The sequence below is a fragment of the Ictidomys tridecemlineatus genome, chromosome 12 (genome assembly GCF_052094955.1).
Source record: "Ictidomys tridecemlineatus isolate mIctTri1 chromosome 12, mIctTri1.hap1, whole genome shotgun sequence".
Classification (NCBI taxonomy): domain Eukaryota; kingdom Metazoa; phylum Chordata; class Mammalia; order Rodentia; family Sciuridae; genus Ictidomys; species Ictidomys tridecemlineatus.
Genome location: NC_135488.1, coordinates 97,051,305 through 97,066,280, shown reverse-complemented (window position 1 = coordinate 97,066,280; position 14,976 = coordinate 97,051,305). Strand labels below are relative to the sequence as shown.

General features: G+C 46.8%; 1 protein-coding gene across 1 annotated transcript in view; it reads right to left on the bottom strand.

Annotated features, from left to right (window-relative positions):
* The window catches only part of Xdh (xanthine dehydrogenase), a 60,777-nt gene extending 47,269 nt beyond the window's left edge, over positions 1-13,508 (bottom strand). The window contains exons 1-5 of the mRNA XM_078029433.1: positions 13,361-13,508; positions 7,257-7,314; positions 4,091-4,187; positions 3,187-3,295; positions 77-203 (exon numbers count right to left, since the gene is read on the bottom strand). Of these exons, the coding sequence (XP_077885559.1) occupies positions 77-203; positions 3,187-3,295; positions 4,091-4,187; positions 7,257-7,314; positions 13,361-13,402 (433 nt within the window). The 5' untranslated portion in view covers positions 13,403-13,508. The remainder of the gene's footprint in view (positions 1-76; positions 204-3,186; positions 3,296-4,090; positions 4,188-7,256; positions 7,315-13,360) is intronic.
* Positions 13,509-14,976: the final 1,468 nt, after the last annotated feature.

Below are 14,976 nucleotides of genomic sequence, written 5' to 3'. Positions count from 1 at the left end.
GACCCCATCCTGACCACCCCCCGCCCAGGGTCCCATCTGCCACTCCACCTCCTTGGCTGTGCCTGAAGGCCCGTACCTTGGAAGGCATTCTCAATCTCCTCCACGGTGGGCTCCGGCTCATTTCGGAGCAGCGTGTACATGCTCATGACGATGCCAGGGGTGCAGAACCCGCACTGGGAGCCATGGCTTTTTGCAATTCTCTCCTGAAAGGGACAAATGAAACAGATGCGCATGTTGGTGAGACCCCCCTCCCCATTCCCTGAGAGACAGTGGGGGTAATGATCAGGTCAAGCCCCTCCTTAGAAGTAAGGTCCTGTAGAGGGCACCTGGTCTATAGGAGGAGGACAGTCCTACTCTTTACTTCTAAGGATTTAATGAGAAAATTCATGTAAACCCTTGCCCTGTGCCTGGCATATGGGAGGCAGGAAGGCAGTGTTACAATGGGTAAGCCACCCCTTTTAAAGTGCAATGAGTATCCTGGGAAGTAGGCCCAGGAAATATAAGAACTTAACATGCTGTGAATGGAAGAGTTGTGTTGTATTCCTCTGACTACACTACCCTGCAGTCCAGCTCAACTGACCTTCCTGGAGGACCAACAAGACACCTCTTATTCCAAACTAGAGTCCCATTGCATTCCTGTATTCTTAAGTGGAGGCAACTCCTCCCGTGGAGGCCAGAGAATTGGAAAACATGTCAAACTGAATTGACTCTATGATTCGAACGTCACAGGAATCCCATGCAAAGCAGGAAGATTTTTACTCTAAGGAGATTTTCCTCATTCACTTGGCTTTCTTTTTTGTTTTTCTTCTGCTTTTTGGTCTCTTGGGAGTCTCTCTCGTGTTACATAAAATTGCCAGAATATTATAACCTTAGTATCCTGTATATATATTAATTGATTTTATGAATATTGACTGAGAATCTCTCATGTACCAGGCACAGTAAAGGCACTGGGAACAGAACAGTGAAGAGGAGAGACAAGGAGAGATCTCCAAAGCCTACATTCTCACAAGGAAAACACTGACAAAGAAGGAATCCCAGGTGGAGATTTTGTGCACAGAGAGTTTTTACAGAATGACATGATCCATTGTGATGGTGGCTGAACACAGTGGCCAGAAAAAGCCACTTTGAAAGGGAGCCCTTACGCTGAATTAAGTAACCCTATTTGAATCATAGAAGAGCATAATCTAGGGAGAGAGAACCGCAGTGAGAAGGCTCTGGGCCCAGAACAAGCCTAACATGCTAGATTTGCTGGAAGGCCACGGGTGGGACTTGCTGGGACTGGAGAAGTTGGCTCACAGCAGCTCTTCCCACGCCAGGGTTGGGATTAGGAACTTCATCAGGGTGTGATGGGAAGCCAGTGGGGATTTTCAGCAGGAAGTGTGTGATCGAAGACTGAGGGTTTCCTGATCACACTGGAGGATTTAAGGAATTTTCCTAATCATACTGGGGGATTTAAGGAATCATCCTGTCTCCTAAGTGGAGGATGGGTGGCAGAGGGCAGGAATGGAAATAGGCCTCAGGATAGCGCAGCCGACCAGACAAAAGGGGATGGTGGCTGGGCCCAAGTAGCAATCACGACAAGTGAAAGAATGAAGATGTCATTAGAGGTTTGGGTGGTAGAGTGGACCCCACTTGTGGATGGATTGGATGTGGTCTTTGAGAGAAAGAACCAAAGGCAACTCCTAGATTTTTATCCTGAGCAACTGGGCAGAGGAAGATTGTGAAGGAAGAAGTTGGAGGGTGGGGGGGATGAGGTTTTGATAAGCTTGAGGTCGGAGCTGAAGGCCTGGGTGTGCATGCCCCTGGCAGGTAGAGAGATACAAACTCCGCCCCCACCCCACCCCAGAGAGACACAGAGAAGGGAAGGGCTCAAGGGCACAGCCTGGACCCCACAGCAGGAGAGACAGAGCAGAGGAGGAGCCAGCACAGGATGCTGACATCGAGGAGGGAGGAAAAGCAGGGGCGGGCGTAGTGCCTCAAAACCAAGAGAAGCACATGAATGGACAAGAAGTGAAATCCAGCTGTTGCTCAGTTGGTGCCAAATAAGTGCCTCAGGAATAAGGTCTGACTGCAAAGGGAGGGGTTTAAACTGATCATACAGATAAGATCCCAGAGTTTATTCATTCTTCTTCTTTTTTTTTTTCCATGTTTGTTTCAAAGAAATGACAAGCCCTAATTACCCTTCTCACACCTCCTGCAGGTTGGACAAGTTGAGTAATTCCCCCATTTCCTGCCTAAGAAATACAATGATGGAGGCAAAGCAACACCACCCCACCCTGCCCTGCCCTAGGGACAGGCCCAGCTCACTCCTCTGGAGACCCTGGCTCCATGGTGTCATGAAAGGTGTCAGGGAAGGCAAGCTCTCCTCAAGGGCACATCTCCTCGACTGGTCACGGGACGATTAAGGCCTGGGCTTAACTTTGGAACCTTTAGCGATTGCAAAATCCCAAAGTGCCCCTTCCTCACTTTCCCCAAACAAAACAATGGCCTTTCCTTCCCACCGTGCTCTGCTCCCATTTGTCTCCACTTGGCCTGAGAATAGCCTGACCCTCTCCAGGAAACCCCTCAGATCATTGCCCACTCTCTCCAAAGATGTTCCCAATTCTAATTCATTTTCAGGTGGTCTGATTCTACCTGAAAGCAGACAGAAAGCCTTGGCCAGGCACTCATCCATCACTATTATCTTATTTGGCCCTTGATAACCTCTATCCTAGTGAGAGTGGAGGCTTGGAAGCACACTTGTATTACCTGTGGATAGGAAATGAAGTTGCCACCAGAATTACCTCTCCAAGGAATGGAGAGTAGATCAGCCTTTAATCAAGGGACACAGAGAATTTGGAACCTGGGAAGACTGAGGGTTTCCTAAGCATACTGGGGAACAAGGTGAGAAAGCACCCTGCCCCTCCTCCTCCCATTCTGGTGCAGCTGGACCACCCTGATCACCAGATTCAGTTGATCTCTTGGATCCCTTGGGGTCATGCAATGTTAGGTCCACTCTGGCCACAGGAGGGAGTTTTGGGCTTGGAAGCCTTCTCTTTCCATCTCACAGCACCCAGAAGAAGAGAAAGTGACCTTTGTTCAGGTTGTGAAACTCTACCTGACAACCCCAAACCAGTCTGCAGCTTGGCCTGAGCCTTCCTGCAAAACGCCCTGACCCCAAGAGCACAGCTCCTCCCCTCTGCTTACCTGCACAGGATGCAGCCGAGTCTTGGTGCTTCCTATTCCCTCCACAGTAGTCACGGCAACATGATGCAAGGAGCAGATGGGGGCCAGGCAGGCATTGGCAGAAAAATGGCTAGAACCCCAGATTAAGGTCACTCCATTGTCCACTCAGGTCATCAGAGCAGTGTAGGGCCTGGGGAACTCCTCGTGGGGAAAGAGAGGGAAACGGGAAACACCAGCCCCTTGAATAGAGCTTCCTCTAGGATTTCTTCGCCTGCTTTCCTTAGCCATCACTGGTTCCCGTGTATGTACAATCAACATGAGTGACTGAGTGCCATTTGTATGCTAGCACTCAGCCGAGAGCTGGGGAATGACAGTGAATGAGATGAAATCTCCAGCCTTCAAAGCTTGCAGTCAACCCAGGAAAATAGAAGTGGGTGTGAAGATGCAATTTAAAAACTTCAGGAGGGCTGTGCATGGGGCACTTTGAAATCCACACAGACAAGAGGCACTTAGGCACTTAGCCCTGTCTTGAGAAGTCCAGGAAGTTTGCCTGGAGGGGGTGATTTGGGGTCCACTCCTAAAGAGCTAGTACCAGTTTGCCAGGTAGAGAGGCTTGGAAAAAAGGACATTGGGAAAAAGCTTTTGCCAAGATCAAGTAATGAGTGGGCCTGGGGCATCTGTAGCTCACAACTATCTTGGCCTAGAAGGAGTGCTGGCACACAATGAGAACCTGGTCAACAGTCATGAGCCAGGAAGTTACTTGCTAAGTCATCATTGTACAGCGTCCCTGTCCGTGGTTAGAGCTTGCTCAGAAACACAGGCTCACATACCTGTGCACCTACATGCACACGCTCGCACGCTCACTCACGGGCTGGCTCTGCATCTTAGCCCTCGCAAGGACAATCAGGCAGCAGGCAAAGGATACACGATCTTGTTCTGGAAACGGTCGTACTTGGAAAGCATCACTGTGCAAGCCCCGCAGCCCCCTTCTCCACAGCCAAGCTTGGTCCCGCTCAGCCCCACTGTGTGGTCTCCAGTTAAGAAACATGAACTAGGGGAAGGAAACTGCGAGGTTGCTGGGAATGCCTGGGCAGAGTCTCATGGGTCTGCTCATCCATCCCCACACAGGGCTCAGGGTCCTCCACCTGGGAGGCAGCAGAGCCAGGGCCTTCTCACTCAGAGGAGACACTGCAGCCCGATGGGGCAGGAACAGAGAGCAAGACAGCAGGTTCTCATCTGACAGCATCCCCAGGGATGCCTGTAGAGCTGATAAAGTCCTAGGATCCAAAATTGGAGCTAGATCAGAGGCTTTCAAATATCCAGCCATGATATGTGCAAGTAGAAATTAAAATAAAGGTTTTTTCGAGATGGTTGACCAGAATCAGGCCCAATACTTACACAAACTACGGAAAGATAATCTGATACTTGACCTCACTAGTGGGCGATTCTAGAGAACAGCAATTGGTGGGCACATTCTCTGTGACAGGCCTCTGTCCAAACCCCCCAGCCCTCTACAGCAGATTGAGGAGACTGAGATTATTTTCACCTGTCACTTCCTTCATTTTCAAGATAAAATGAGCAACTAGCCATGATATAGATCATATACTTGGAAAGCACTTATATCCATGTGCCCAGAAATCTTCACAAGAATTTGGTTAGCAGCTGGGGTAGGAATTATGATTTTTCTCACAGAGTAATAAACAAAATAAAAATGAACTGAGACCCAAGATGTAGCATGAGCCACACAAGTGTTCCCTTGCTTGCTAGGGCCCCAACGTTCATCTGATATGGTGTGCACCCCCGTCCCCATGCCATCTCTCTAAGCACACCAAGGGCTTTCTGTGCCCTTGGTTATTTTTTTTTTCACAAAGTAGATGCAGTTATCTGCTGCTCAGACATCGGCAGGGGTGCATGAAGACAGGGAGTGAGAGCTGGAAGTCCAGCAAGGTATTCTGGCCTCTGGATCTTTCTAGAAGCCAGGGTAGAAATCAAGGGTCTTCTCTCTTACGGGAACTCCCACAAAGAAAACTTCAGCCCAGACAACAATAACCTGTGAGGACTTTACTTGCCAACTTTTGAAGTGGCACCACCTTTCTCCACTGAAAAGTCTTAACTGGGTCTCTCCAGAACTCTTCACCATGGCTGATTTTAGGACCGTCAGCAAAAGAGTCTCTGCAAAAGAGTTCAATGTAGATAAAGAATAGGAATATTTTTGTGTCGCCCTGTTTACTTGGCCACTGGCCGAGAAGATATCAGCACTCCAGATGCTGGACACCGCCTTACTAGGTTTTCACAAACATATCCAGTATAATACTTTGAAGAAATGTGCAAACAAAGCCTCTGGCCTTGAGCTGGGCTTCACAGAGATGTCTACATTTTTAAGATAAGTTACAATTGGGCTCCATGGTAACAGCTGGCAGGGGGAGGAAAGAAGGGGGTGAAGAAGCTCTCCCCTTCTCAGGTGTTGTCCTTGAAGGGTTAACTTGCCCAGAACAGTGAGAGAAAAAGCTGCTTTTATGTGAGCTTCTGCAGACTGTGAACTTCTGAGCCCCTCCTCTTACATGCTGGGTATAAAACTCTGAAACTCCCTGAACTCAGGGTTCAGGGGATTAATTGATTACAGCAAAAGTTGTGCCCTCTGAACTTGGCTGCAGCCAAATAAAACTGTTTCCTGCCATCTTCGGTGCCTTGCCTGGTCTGTCCCTACAGCACTTTCAGTTTGGGATTTCACTTGCACTTTGACCTTTCAAACAGCTTATTGCTATTAAGGCATTTCTGAGGTTTCCGGGCCTTCAAAACTAAAACTGAAACTAATAGAAAACTAAAACAGATCTCAACACCTGAGACCTGGGAGGTCTATTCCCAGACCTCCCAGGCAGATGGGCTGGAAACGGAACTCCATGCAGTCCCCTGATCCTATCCACTAGGTCCTCTGCTGCAAAAGAACCACGAGGTTCATCTACTATGAATCTCTGGTCGCCAAACCCAAACACTGTGCTGTCTGATGGGAGACCACTGAGCCACAGTCAAGGCTAGGGTTTCCAGGGCCACTTCTGAGAGTATTGAACACGTCTTTGTTGTCCTCAAACATATCACTGGAAAAAGAACCAGACAACCCTCTGGGAGAAGGAGGAGTTCTTTAACAGACGTCAGGACCAGTGAGCACAGTCCTGACAATAGACCCCCAGAGAGTTTCTGGTAGGGATGAGAGGTCAATAGCATGTTCTCGGCTTCAGTCCAACCTCTATCACATTTGCCCAGAAGATGGTAGTAAGGCAGGTCATGTCACATCACCCACGCCCCACTCCCCCCCCTGCTGAAGGGGAGCGGTACACTTCCATGGGATCGCTCTGGAGATTAAGCGAGATCAACTGTACAAACCGCCTTGAACCCTGCCTGGGCATAATAAGTGCTCACTAAATGTTAGCACCTACTATCATTTTTGTTGGTTTTGACCCAGAGTCTCAGGATACTTTAATACTCTGAAAGGACAAAATGTACAGAGGATCTTACAGAAGTCCTGCCCACACTGAGAGCACAGCAGCACCCCAAGTCTCCCCTGAGGAGTTCCCTGCCCTTGATGCCTCCAGGGTCTGCCACTGCCCCAGCTCCCACCTCAGGCTCCTTCTCCCAGGAGACACCTGTACCCTTGCCTTCCACACCAGACGGAGCTGGAAAAGTTCTCTGGAAGTCTACTTATGTATCAAGCAAATGTCAGCTGAGGAAGGACTGACTCCTCCCAGGGGGAACGAAGCCCCCCAGGACTAGAGAAGGTCCTTTTTCAGACAGCATCAAACATTGGAAGTAGTAGACTCTTAGCTGGAAGAGATCTCCAAGGAGATCGCTAACAATCCTCTCACTCAGGAACTGAGAGTTTCAGATGCAGGGAGCTCAAGGACTACACAAGGTCACACAGCTACTGAGTGACACCACTGTAGCTAAACACAAGTGTCCAGACTCCAGATCCAGGGCTCTTTCCTCCATACCTCACAGCTGCCCTATTCACACTAGGAAATGACAAAGCCCAGAAAATAAGACCCTGTTACCCCACCCTACCCCCATTCCCCTACCCCCACTTTAAGTCAGGATACACTTTCTTCTCAGGTAGACCAAAAGGGTTGTTTCTGGATCTGCATTTTTCTCCACCACCTACCAAAAAAATGAAAGAAAAAATACATTATGGGTATACTTGACCATCCTTCTGCAATTGATTTCTCCCTCCCATGTCACATCCAAGAATTGGTAGAATTAGCAGAGATATGCCAAATCGATAATGAAAACCAAGGTATTTTTCTTGGCAACCCCATAAGAATGAACATATAAACTACAAGCCGGAATCCATACAGTCTCACAACCCTAAATGCTCAGATACTACCACACTGCTCAGCCCTGCACCTCCCATCCTGGGCTGACCATCTTCAGCCTCCTCTGAGTCAAGCACATCATCCCATCTGTCCTTCTGGGCCACATCTTGGAATGCCAGGGACAGCTGCAAGGGTCCTCGAGGCAGGCTCTGGCTTTGTCTCCTTGAGCAGACACCCTCAGACCCTGTGTGTGACTGGAGAAAGCCAGTCATCTGGCCTGTGCTCACTGCAGAGGTGTGTATGGGATGGGGATTCACAGTAAGTAGCTTGAACATATGTTAGGAATGGAGGAGAAATCTCAAGCCAAAGACCTATCAGTATGTTCAACAAGGTAGGAAAAAAAAAAAAGCCCATCTATAAAGTGAGAGGCTTGTCCCCAGTATGAATTGTCAAAGGAAATCTATGAAGCCCTTCTTCACTACTCCTCATGCATCATCAGGATAGTTCTGGGTTCTTGAGGTGACTGAGGGAGAAAATCTGTGATAAGGGCTTCTTCAGAGAGAATTGTACTGAGTCACACAGTTTCCTAAAGTGGAAGGGAAGGAGGAATCTGCCTCACACCCCAAACCCAAGGCACATAAAGCCACAACGCCACCTTTGCAGCATAGGGGACATGGTAGTCTGGAGTATGGAAACAGCTATAGGTGGACTTAACATACAATTAATAACTCATGAGGATGCACTTGAACCTCTAGTTAAGGTTAAACTGAGACCAGTGCACGCTCCTAGAGTGGCAGAGCCCAGGATATGGGTGGCCATGGGCTGAGTGCAGGCCATCCATGAGGGAGAGAGAACTGGCTTGGAGATGTTTAAATTATTCTCAAAAAAGACTGCCAAGGGCGGGTGAAGAGCCCTCTAATGGGGAGTCTGTGTGGAGTGGAATTCCTAACCCTGGAGGCTGAGGGAAAGCAGCCAGAGAAAAGCACATGACTCTTATCATGAGACATGCAAACGAATGCTCTCTGTGGTGGCCCCTGAAGAATCTGCAAAGTCATTGCAGGAGGAGGAAAAGGGTCAGCTCCAAACAGCTGAAAAGCCAGAAGTCATCTGACAGCAGTACCAATTGAATGACTGCTTCCTTGCTCCCCTCACCATGCCATCCTGAGTTGAGACCATGTTTGGCAACTCACATAGATAATACGACTCTTTGTAACTTCAAGTAATCAAAAAGTTTATAAAACTGCCAAGAGTTTGCCCTTTGAATAAGGCTTGAAGGACATTGGGAGATAAACTTAATTGCCTCATATGATCACGCCCCTTAAGTCTAGCTTGTTCAACATCCTGGCTACGAAGTTCACATAAGGAGTCATTATTTTTTCTCCTGGAGGAAAAATCATAAATGCAATAATCCTGATCTTATCACCTTTCTCATGCACAGCAGTAAGAGATGGTTGTTTCCCTCCATGTTTTTCCTTCCTCCTGTCATACACCAAACTGAAAATCTCTCTTCTATCTTCCAGCCCCCCTACCTTTCAGCATTCTTGCTCTCTTACACGTGCACCTTGACTTCACAGGAGACCCTATTGTCCAGTCAAGGCTTCCCACGCCACCCCAGCCACGGTGGCCCACCCTCCATTGAATTCCCACAGGTAACGGCCATGCTGCTGTCACAGCGTGACTGCAGGGCTTCCCAGGTGTGCGGAACACTCTCAACAGGCTGCCGATGGGTATTCCCAGCAAAAACACCTGGTGAGGAAATGGATTTACGAAAACTGGGTTCAGTCGATTCCTCTGGGAAAACTCGAGCATCAAGAGAAATAATGATTATAAAGCATTAGAGCCCATAAAGTAAGATTAAAATCCACGAATCCAAATAAATGATCCATAAATGAACAAATGGAAGAGAAGAGAAAGCTATTCCTGACAGAAGAATATCAGGTGATAAATACGATTGGCCATCTTGTAATCAGCACAACAATTAATCCAGTTAATCATTAGTGGGTTAAGTTTAATGAACAAGGTATTTATATAATCTCAAAGTGTCTGTTTGCAAATGATCCATTATAAAGGTAAAAAGAGTTACTTGCAGTGAAGGAATCTAGTGGACCCCACGTTTGCCAAGAGATCAAAGTTCATGTCACGATCATGCACTCCCTTAGAGAACGCACTGAGAAAGACACCATACTTGTGTGGCATTCCTGCCCCAAAAGCTGACTCAGAATCTAATTACAGGAAAGCATGAGACAAACCCCACCTGAAGAACCTGGGAACAAATAACTGGCCTGTTCTCTTCAGAAACGTCAATGTCATGAATGACAAAGGAAAGCAGGTGCTATTTCAAATTAAAGGACCAAAATAACTAACCGTAAAGCATGGCCCTGGATTCTGGGCTGGGGGCAAAGAATGGGAAGGAATGACATTATTGGGAGAATTATAATTTTGCAAAAGATCCATAGGTGATGATATTATATCAAAGATAAATTTCCTGCATTCTATAAGTGAAATCTTATTCTCTAGGAAAGTTCTTATTTTAAGGATTTGAAGTAAAGGGGCATGATTATGAAATGTACTCTCAAATAATTCAGAAAAAAATTATAATTTATATATATATATATATATATTACCTAACATATAAAATTGTGTGCGTACTTATATACGTCTGTACATCTTTGTGCGTATGTGCATGTTTGAAGGATAAAGCAACTATAACAAGAGGTTAGCAGCTTTTGAGGAAAGGGTAGTTAAAATTGCTTTGTAGTCTTCTTGCAACTTTTCTGTAAATTTAAAACAATTTAAAAATATAAGGTTTAAAACTTTATTTCTTTAGTTCAGGATTTCCCAGGGCTTTTAATATCCATCCATTCATTCCACCCACATTAATTGGGCATTTACTATGTACCAAGTACTATGCTGAGAGTTTTAAGAGTATCCAAGAAGACTATTTCATGAGACTAGTTTCCTGTAAAATACATTTGGAATACATTACTTCACCTATCCATGGGATCTTGAATGGCAAATGCCTGGTCTCAGACATGGTATTCTTCCAGTACTTGTCCTGTATTCATGCCTTGGAAGGAGCTTGATAAATGTTGGCCACAAGAATGAGTGAGTGAGTGAAAGCCAACAGGAGGCTCTTTCTAGCCCACATAGGGTTCCTGTGGAGTTGCTCCTAGATACCTCCAGCTGCACCCTAACTGCTGAATCCTCTTGGACTTAGGCGCCAACATCTCCACTAAACAGAGTGATACTCAGCGACCACCCAAAAGGATTTTTGTTGCAATAATAAAATCCTTAGGGGCTCTTTTCCTCTGACTCTGACTCTAGACCAGAAGATCTAAGATATGTAGTCACCCAGGCCTGTCCCACCCCAAAAGGTCCTCTGGGTGTTTGATGTTTTGCATCTCGCACCCTCTCCAGACCCCAGCTAGGGAGACAGAGTCCTGGACAGAACAAGCTGTGTAAGAGGCTCACATTGAAAAACAAGTCACCAGGCCAGGTGTGGTGCTGCCTACCCATAATTCCAGCAACTGGAGAGACTGGGGCAGGAGCATCATAAGTTCAAAGTCAGCCTCACCAACTTAGCAAGGCCCCAAACAACTTAGCAAGACCCTATCTCAAAATAAAAAATAAAAAGGGTTGGGGATGTGGCTCAGAGGTTGAGTGCTCTGGGATTCAATCCCCAGTACCAAAAAAAAAAAAAAAAAAAAAAGGCACCAAGTTTGGACAGCTTCTTTGGTAACTACTTTGCACAAGATCCTATAACGAAAGGGATGAAACATCACAAGAATGAAAGCAGAACAAGCTTACTCATTGCTGCTTTATTAAACCAGGGTCCCTCACTTGGCTGTGTTTACAGCACCACAGTCACGTCTTTACTCTCTGCACTGTGTCTCCATCTTTCCAGTATTTCTCAAGAGGCCCCATCTTCATAAATTACAGACATGAACATTCATCCCAGAATCTGGCAGTAGCAGAAGCTTCCAGAGAGACAGTAGGGTGTGATATAATGATGCCCTCTAAAAATTTAAGATTCCTTTCCTAAACTGAAAATAAAGTTCAAGGGAAAACAATCTTTCACCAAGTCAGTTTACTTTGAAATGTTCCCATCTAGACCCAGAACATAACAGCAAGCCATCCCTGAAGAAGACCAGGACCTTATGCTATCACACGCAAAAGGATGGCTTACTAAAGAAGACCTTAGAGTAAGGCAGAGCTTTGGAAGTCCCTGGATCCAGCTACTCACTGTAAAAATCACTTATAAGGGGCTGGGGTTGTGGCTCAGTGGTGGAGCACTTGCCTCACACAAGAAAGGCACTGGGTTCGATCCTCAGCACCACATAAGAATAAATAATAAAAATCAAAGTATTCTGTCCATCGACAACTAGAAATAGTTTTTTAAATCACTTATAAAAATTCCAGAGAAAACATCTTTGTGTAAAAACCTCTCTAGGAAGCCAGTTCCAAACAATCGTTTCTTACATCTCCATGAAGTAATTGCTGAAGGCAAAGAAGTTTAAGCAGTTGGATGCAAAAGGCTTACTACCACAGCTTGGGAGCTTTGCCATACCTCTTGGTTTGGCACAAGGTGTCACTCCGGAAAAGGAAGCATCTCAGACAGCTCTGAACCCCAGCACCCCTGATGGCACCACCGTCAATAGTCTTTGGGCACTGATGTTGTGTTGGCTGACGAAATTCTCTTGCTAGCCACCTAAATACATCCTGACAGGGTAAGTCCTGGAATCCTGTGAAGCACATTTTAGTTCTTAAAAACTACCTCAAAAGTCTCTCGGCTTCTCAATTCAATGGGAAAAAAAAAATGTCAATATAGCGAGACAAATAAAAGTGCCCTTCTTTGGGGACCCCTTGGGAACGTTCATCGTCCACACAACATGGCCAGTTACAAAGCACAACTGCAGCTATTCTTTTGTGACCTTTTCCATTCTCAAGCGTGGAGCTGAAACACTGCACTGGACCAAGCTGATTCACTCCCTCCATGTCCACAATTTGCATTTCACCCTTCAGGTTTACAACAACACAGACGCAGCCCTGCCAAGCAAGCGCCGTGTCTCACGACCCGGTGGAGTGGACAGGTCACAGAGCTCAGGGAGCCAGATTCAAACCCTGTGAACCTCTTGGTGCAGGGAGGGCAAACAGAGCTGGAGACGATGGAATGGCTTTACTCCTTCTCTGCCTGCACCTGCATTAAAGCTGCAAAGATTCTCGCCCTTGCAATGCCCAAGGACTCGCACCCATGCCACCTTTCTTAGGTCCCAGGGCACCAATGCAGTTAATCCAAGCAGGTAAGAGTTTTGCAATACTTATTGGTAGAACCAGGGAAGGGGGAGTGTCTCCTTTATGAAATCATGTTTGCCACAAGGTGTCAGTATATGTTCCCACACCATCATTCAGGACAGCTGTTCCATATGTGTATATATATGTATACACACAATATATCAGAATCAAAAGCTCTGCACATTACATATCCTGATGCTAGCATAAAAAAAAACATATTCCTGATCCTTCTCCAAGTAAAGAAAGCCCACAAAATCATTAAGATATATCTAATTCAACACAGAAATATAGGTGTGGCTGGTCACTTCCCGACTCACCTGGAACTTTGTCCCTTTTCCTGGCTCTGCCAGTATGTCTCCTACGGCAGAGTAAGCACTCAGAACCCCCCACCCCTCATTCTTTTGTGCCTGGAGTGTCTGGCCTGTGACCTAGCCCTGAGAGGGTTTCTTGTCTCAATATTAACAAAACACAACAACACTTTTGAGGAGAGGAAAACAAGAAGGACCGGGCTAGAGAGAAGCAGAATACGCCTCTTCCAGAGGACACGCATCCCCTCCCAAGGAGCAGGGACTCCAAGCCTAAGGTCAACTCCGGCTTACCTTTCTGCCATTCACAAAGAAAACCAACTCATCTGCTGTCATTGTCACCGGTGGAGTTCCTAAACTCCAGGTACCACACTCCTAAGAGACACTAGCAGTTACCACTGCTCTGCAACTTGAAAGCTACACCTCCTATAAAATGAAACCAAGTTGGCCAATGGGAGAGAACCAGCTTGCAGCTTCAGGGCACAGACAGTTCTTGGCAAAGCCACTGGTTTACATAATCCAGGAAAATGCAAACAACCCTACACACCAGTCACACTCTACAGCTGTGGAGAAGAGCACAGAGGAAAAGTGCTTCCACAGAGTGGCTGGGCCTGTGTCTTGGTGCAGGTGACCATGGACTTGGGGCATTGCCCTCATGTTTTGTTGCAAGACAGACCTAAGGGAAGCACCATTATCAGTGACTGCTGTCCGGATGAAGCTGATTCCCTCCCTCCATGTCCACACTTGCATTTCACCCCTTCAGGTTTACAACAACACAGACGCAGCACTGCCAAGCAAGTGCTATTGTCTCACGACCTGGTGGAGTGGACAGGTCACAGAGAGCTCAGGGAGCCAGATTCAAAGCCCAGCGTTGGACTTCAGACTTCTTTTAGCTGCTCCAGAACTCAGTAGTCATTCCAGAAAGGGGCACGAGAACCACATACAGGGCAGAAGGCTGAGGGACAAATGCTATTTCAGAAGTGCCTTACAAATTTGCAAAGAAACATTTAACCCTGTTGCAAAGGTATTGCCATCAACACAACCAAACAATCCTGACAGCAAACTGTTTTTGAGATTTTTCTTTTATTTGAATTTTCTCCCAGGAAAATGCCCTTGATAAGCTGTCAGAGTAACTCATAAAAATGTTTCAAAATACCAACTAATTAAAATGCACAGACCACCTAGGCATAGACCACATTAACAGAGCTGAAAAGCCTCCCCCCCATCAGTACCATTAACTCCTGGTATAAGCATACGTGGGCACGGTCCACCCAAGCAGAACCAATGGGCTCTCTGTAGTCCAGCACCCTCCAGCTCCCCTCCCGGACACCAGTTTTCCCTCTGGTCTTCCTCAGTCCTCTAACAACCTGCACAGGCACTCAGCCAACCTTCCTGAAGGAGGATGTCCCCTACACCCTTGGCAGGCTAGGTGCGGGGAATAAAGGAACGACAGGCAGATGTGCTTGGTGCAGCAACAGCTTAGAGACACTGAAGACTGCCCAGAAAACCGAGTCAGCACCCCGCCCTTCTCCCAGCACAGCTGTTATTCAACCAGGAGAGGGAATTTTTACTCATATCATCATCAAACATTCCAATTTGCCCTGGACTATCCCAATTTTAGCCCCAAATCTCTGGCAAATCCCTCAGTCCAGAGCAAACTGGGATGGCTGGTCAGTACAAGACACTGGTTGTTAACCAGGGTGGTTTCCCACCTTAGGAGCCATTTGGCAATGTCTGGGATCGGTCTCAATGTCAGGACTAGGGAGAGTTGCTACTGCATGGAGGACAGAAGCCAGCAGTGTGACTAGACATCTTACAAAGCACAGAGCAGCCCTTCTCCCCACAGCAAAGAATAATCCAACCTAAAATGTCAATCAAGCCAAGGTTGAAAAAGCCTACAACAAAAGGAA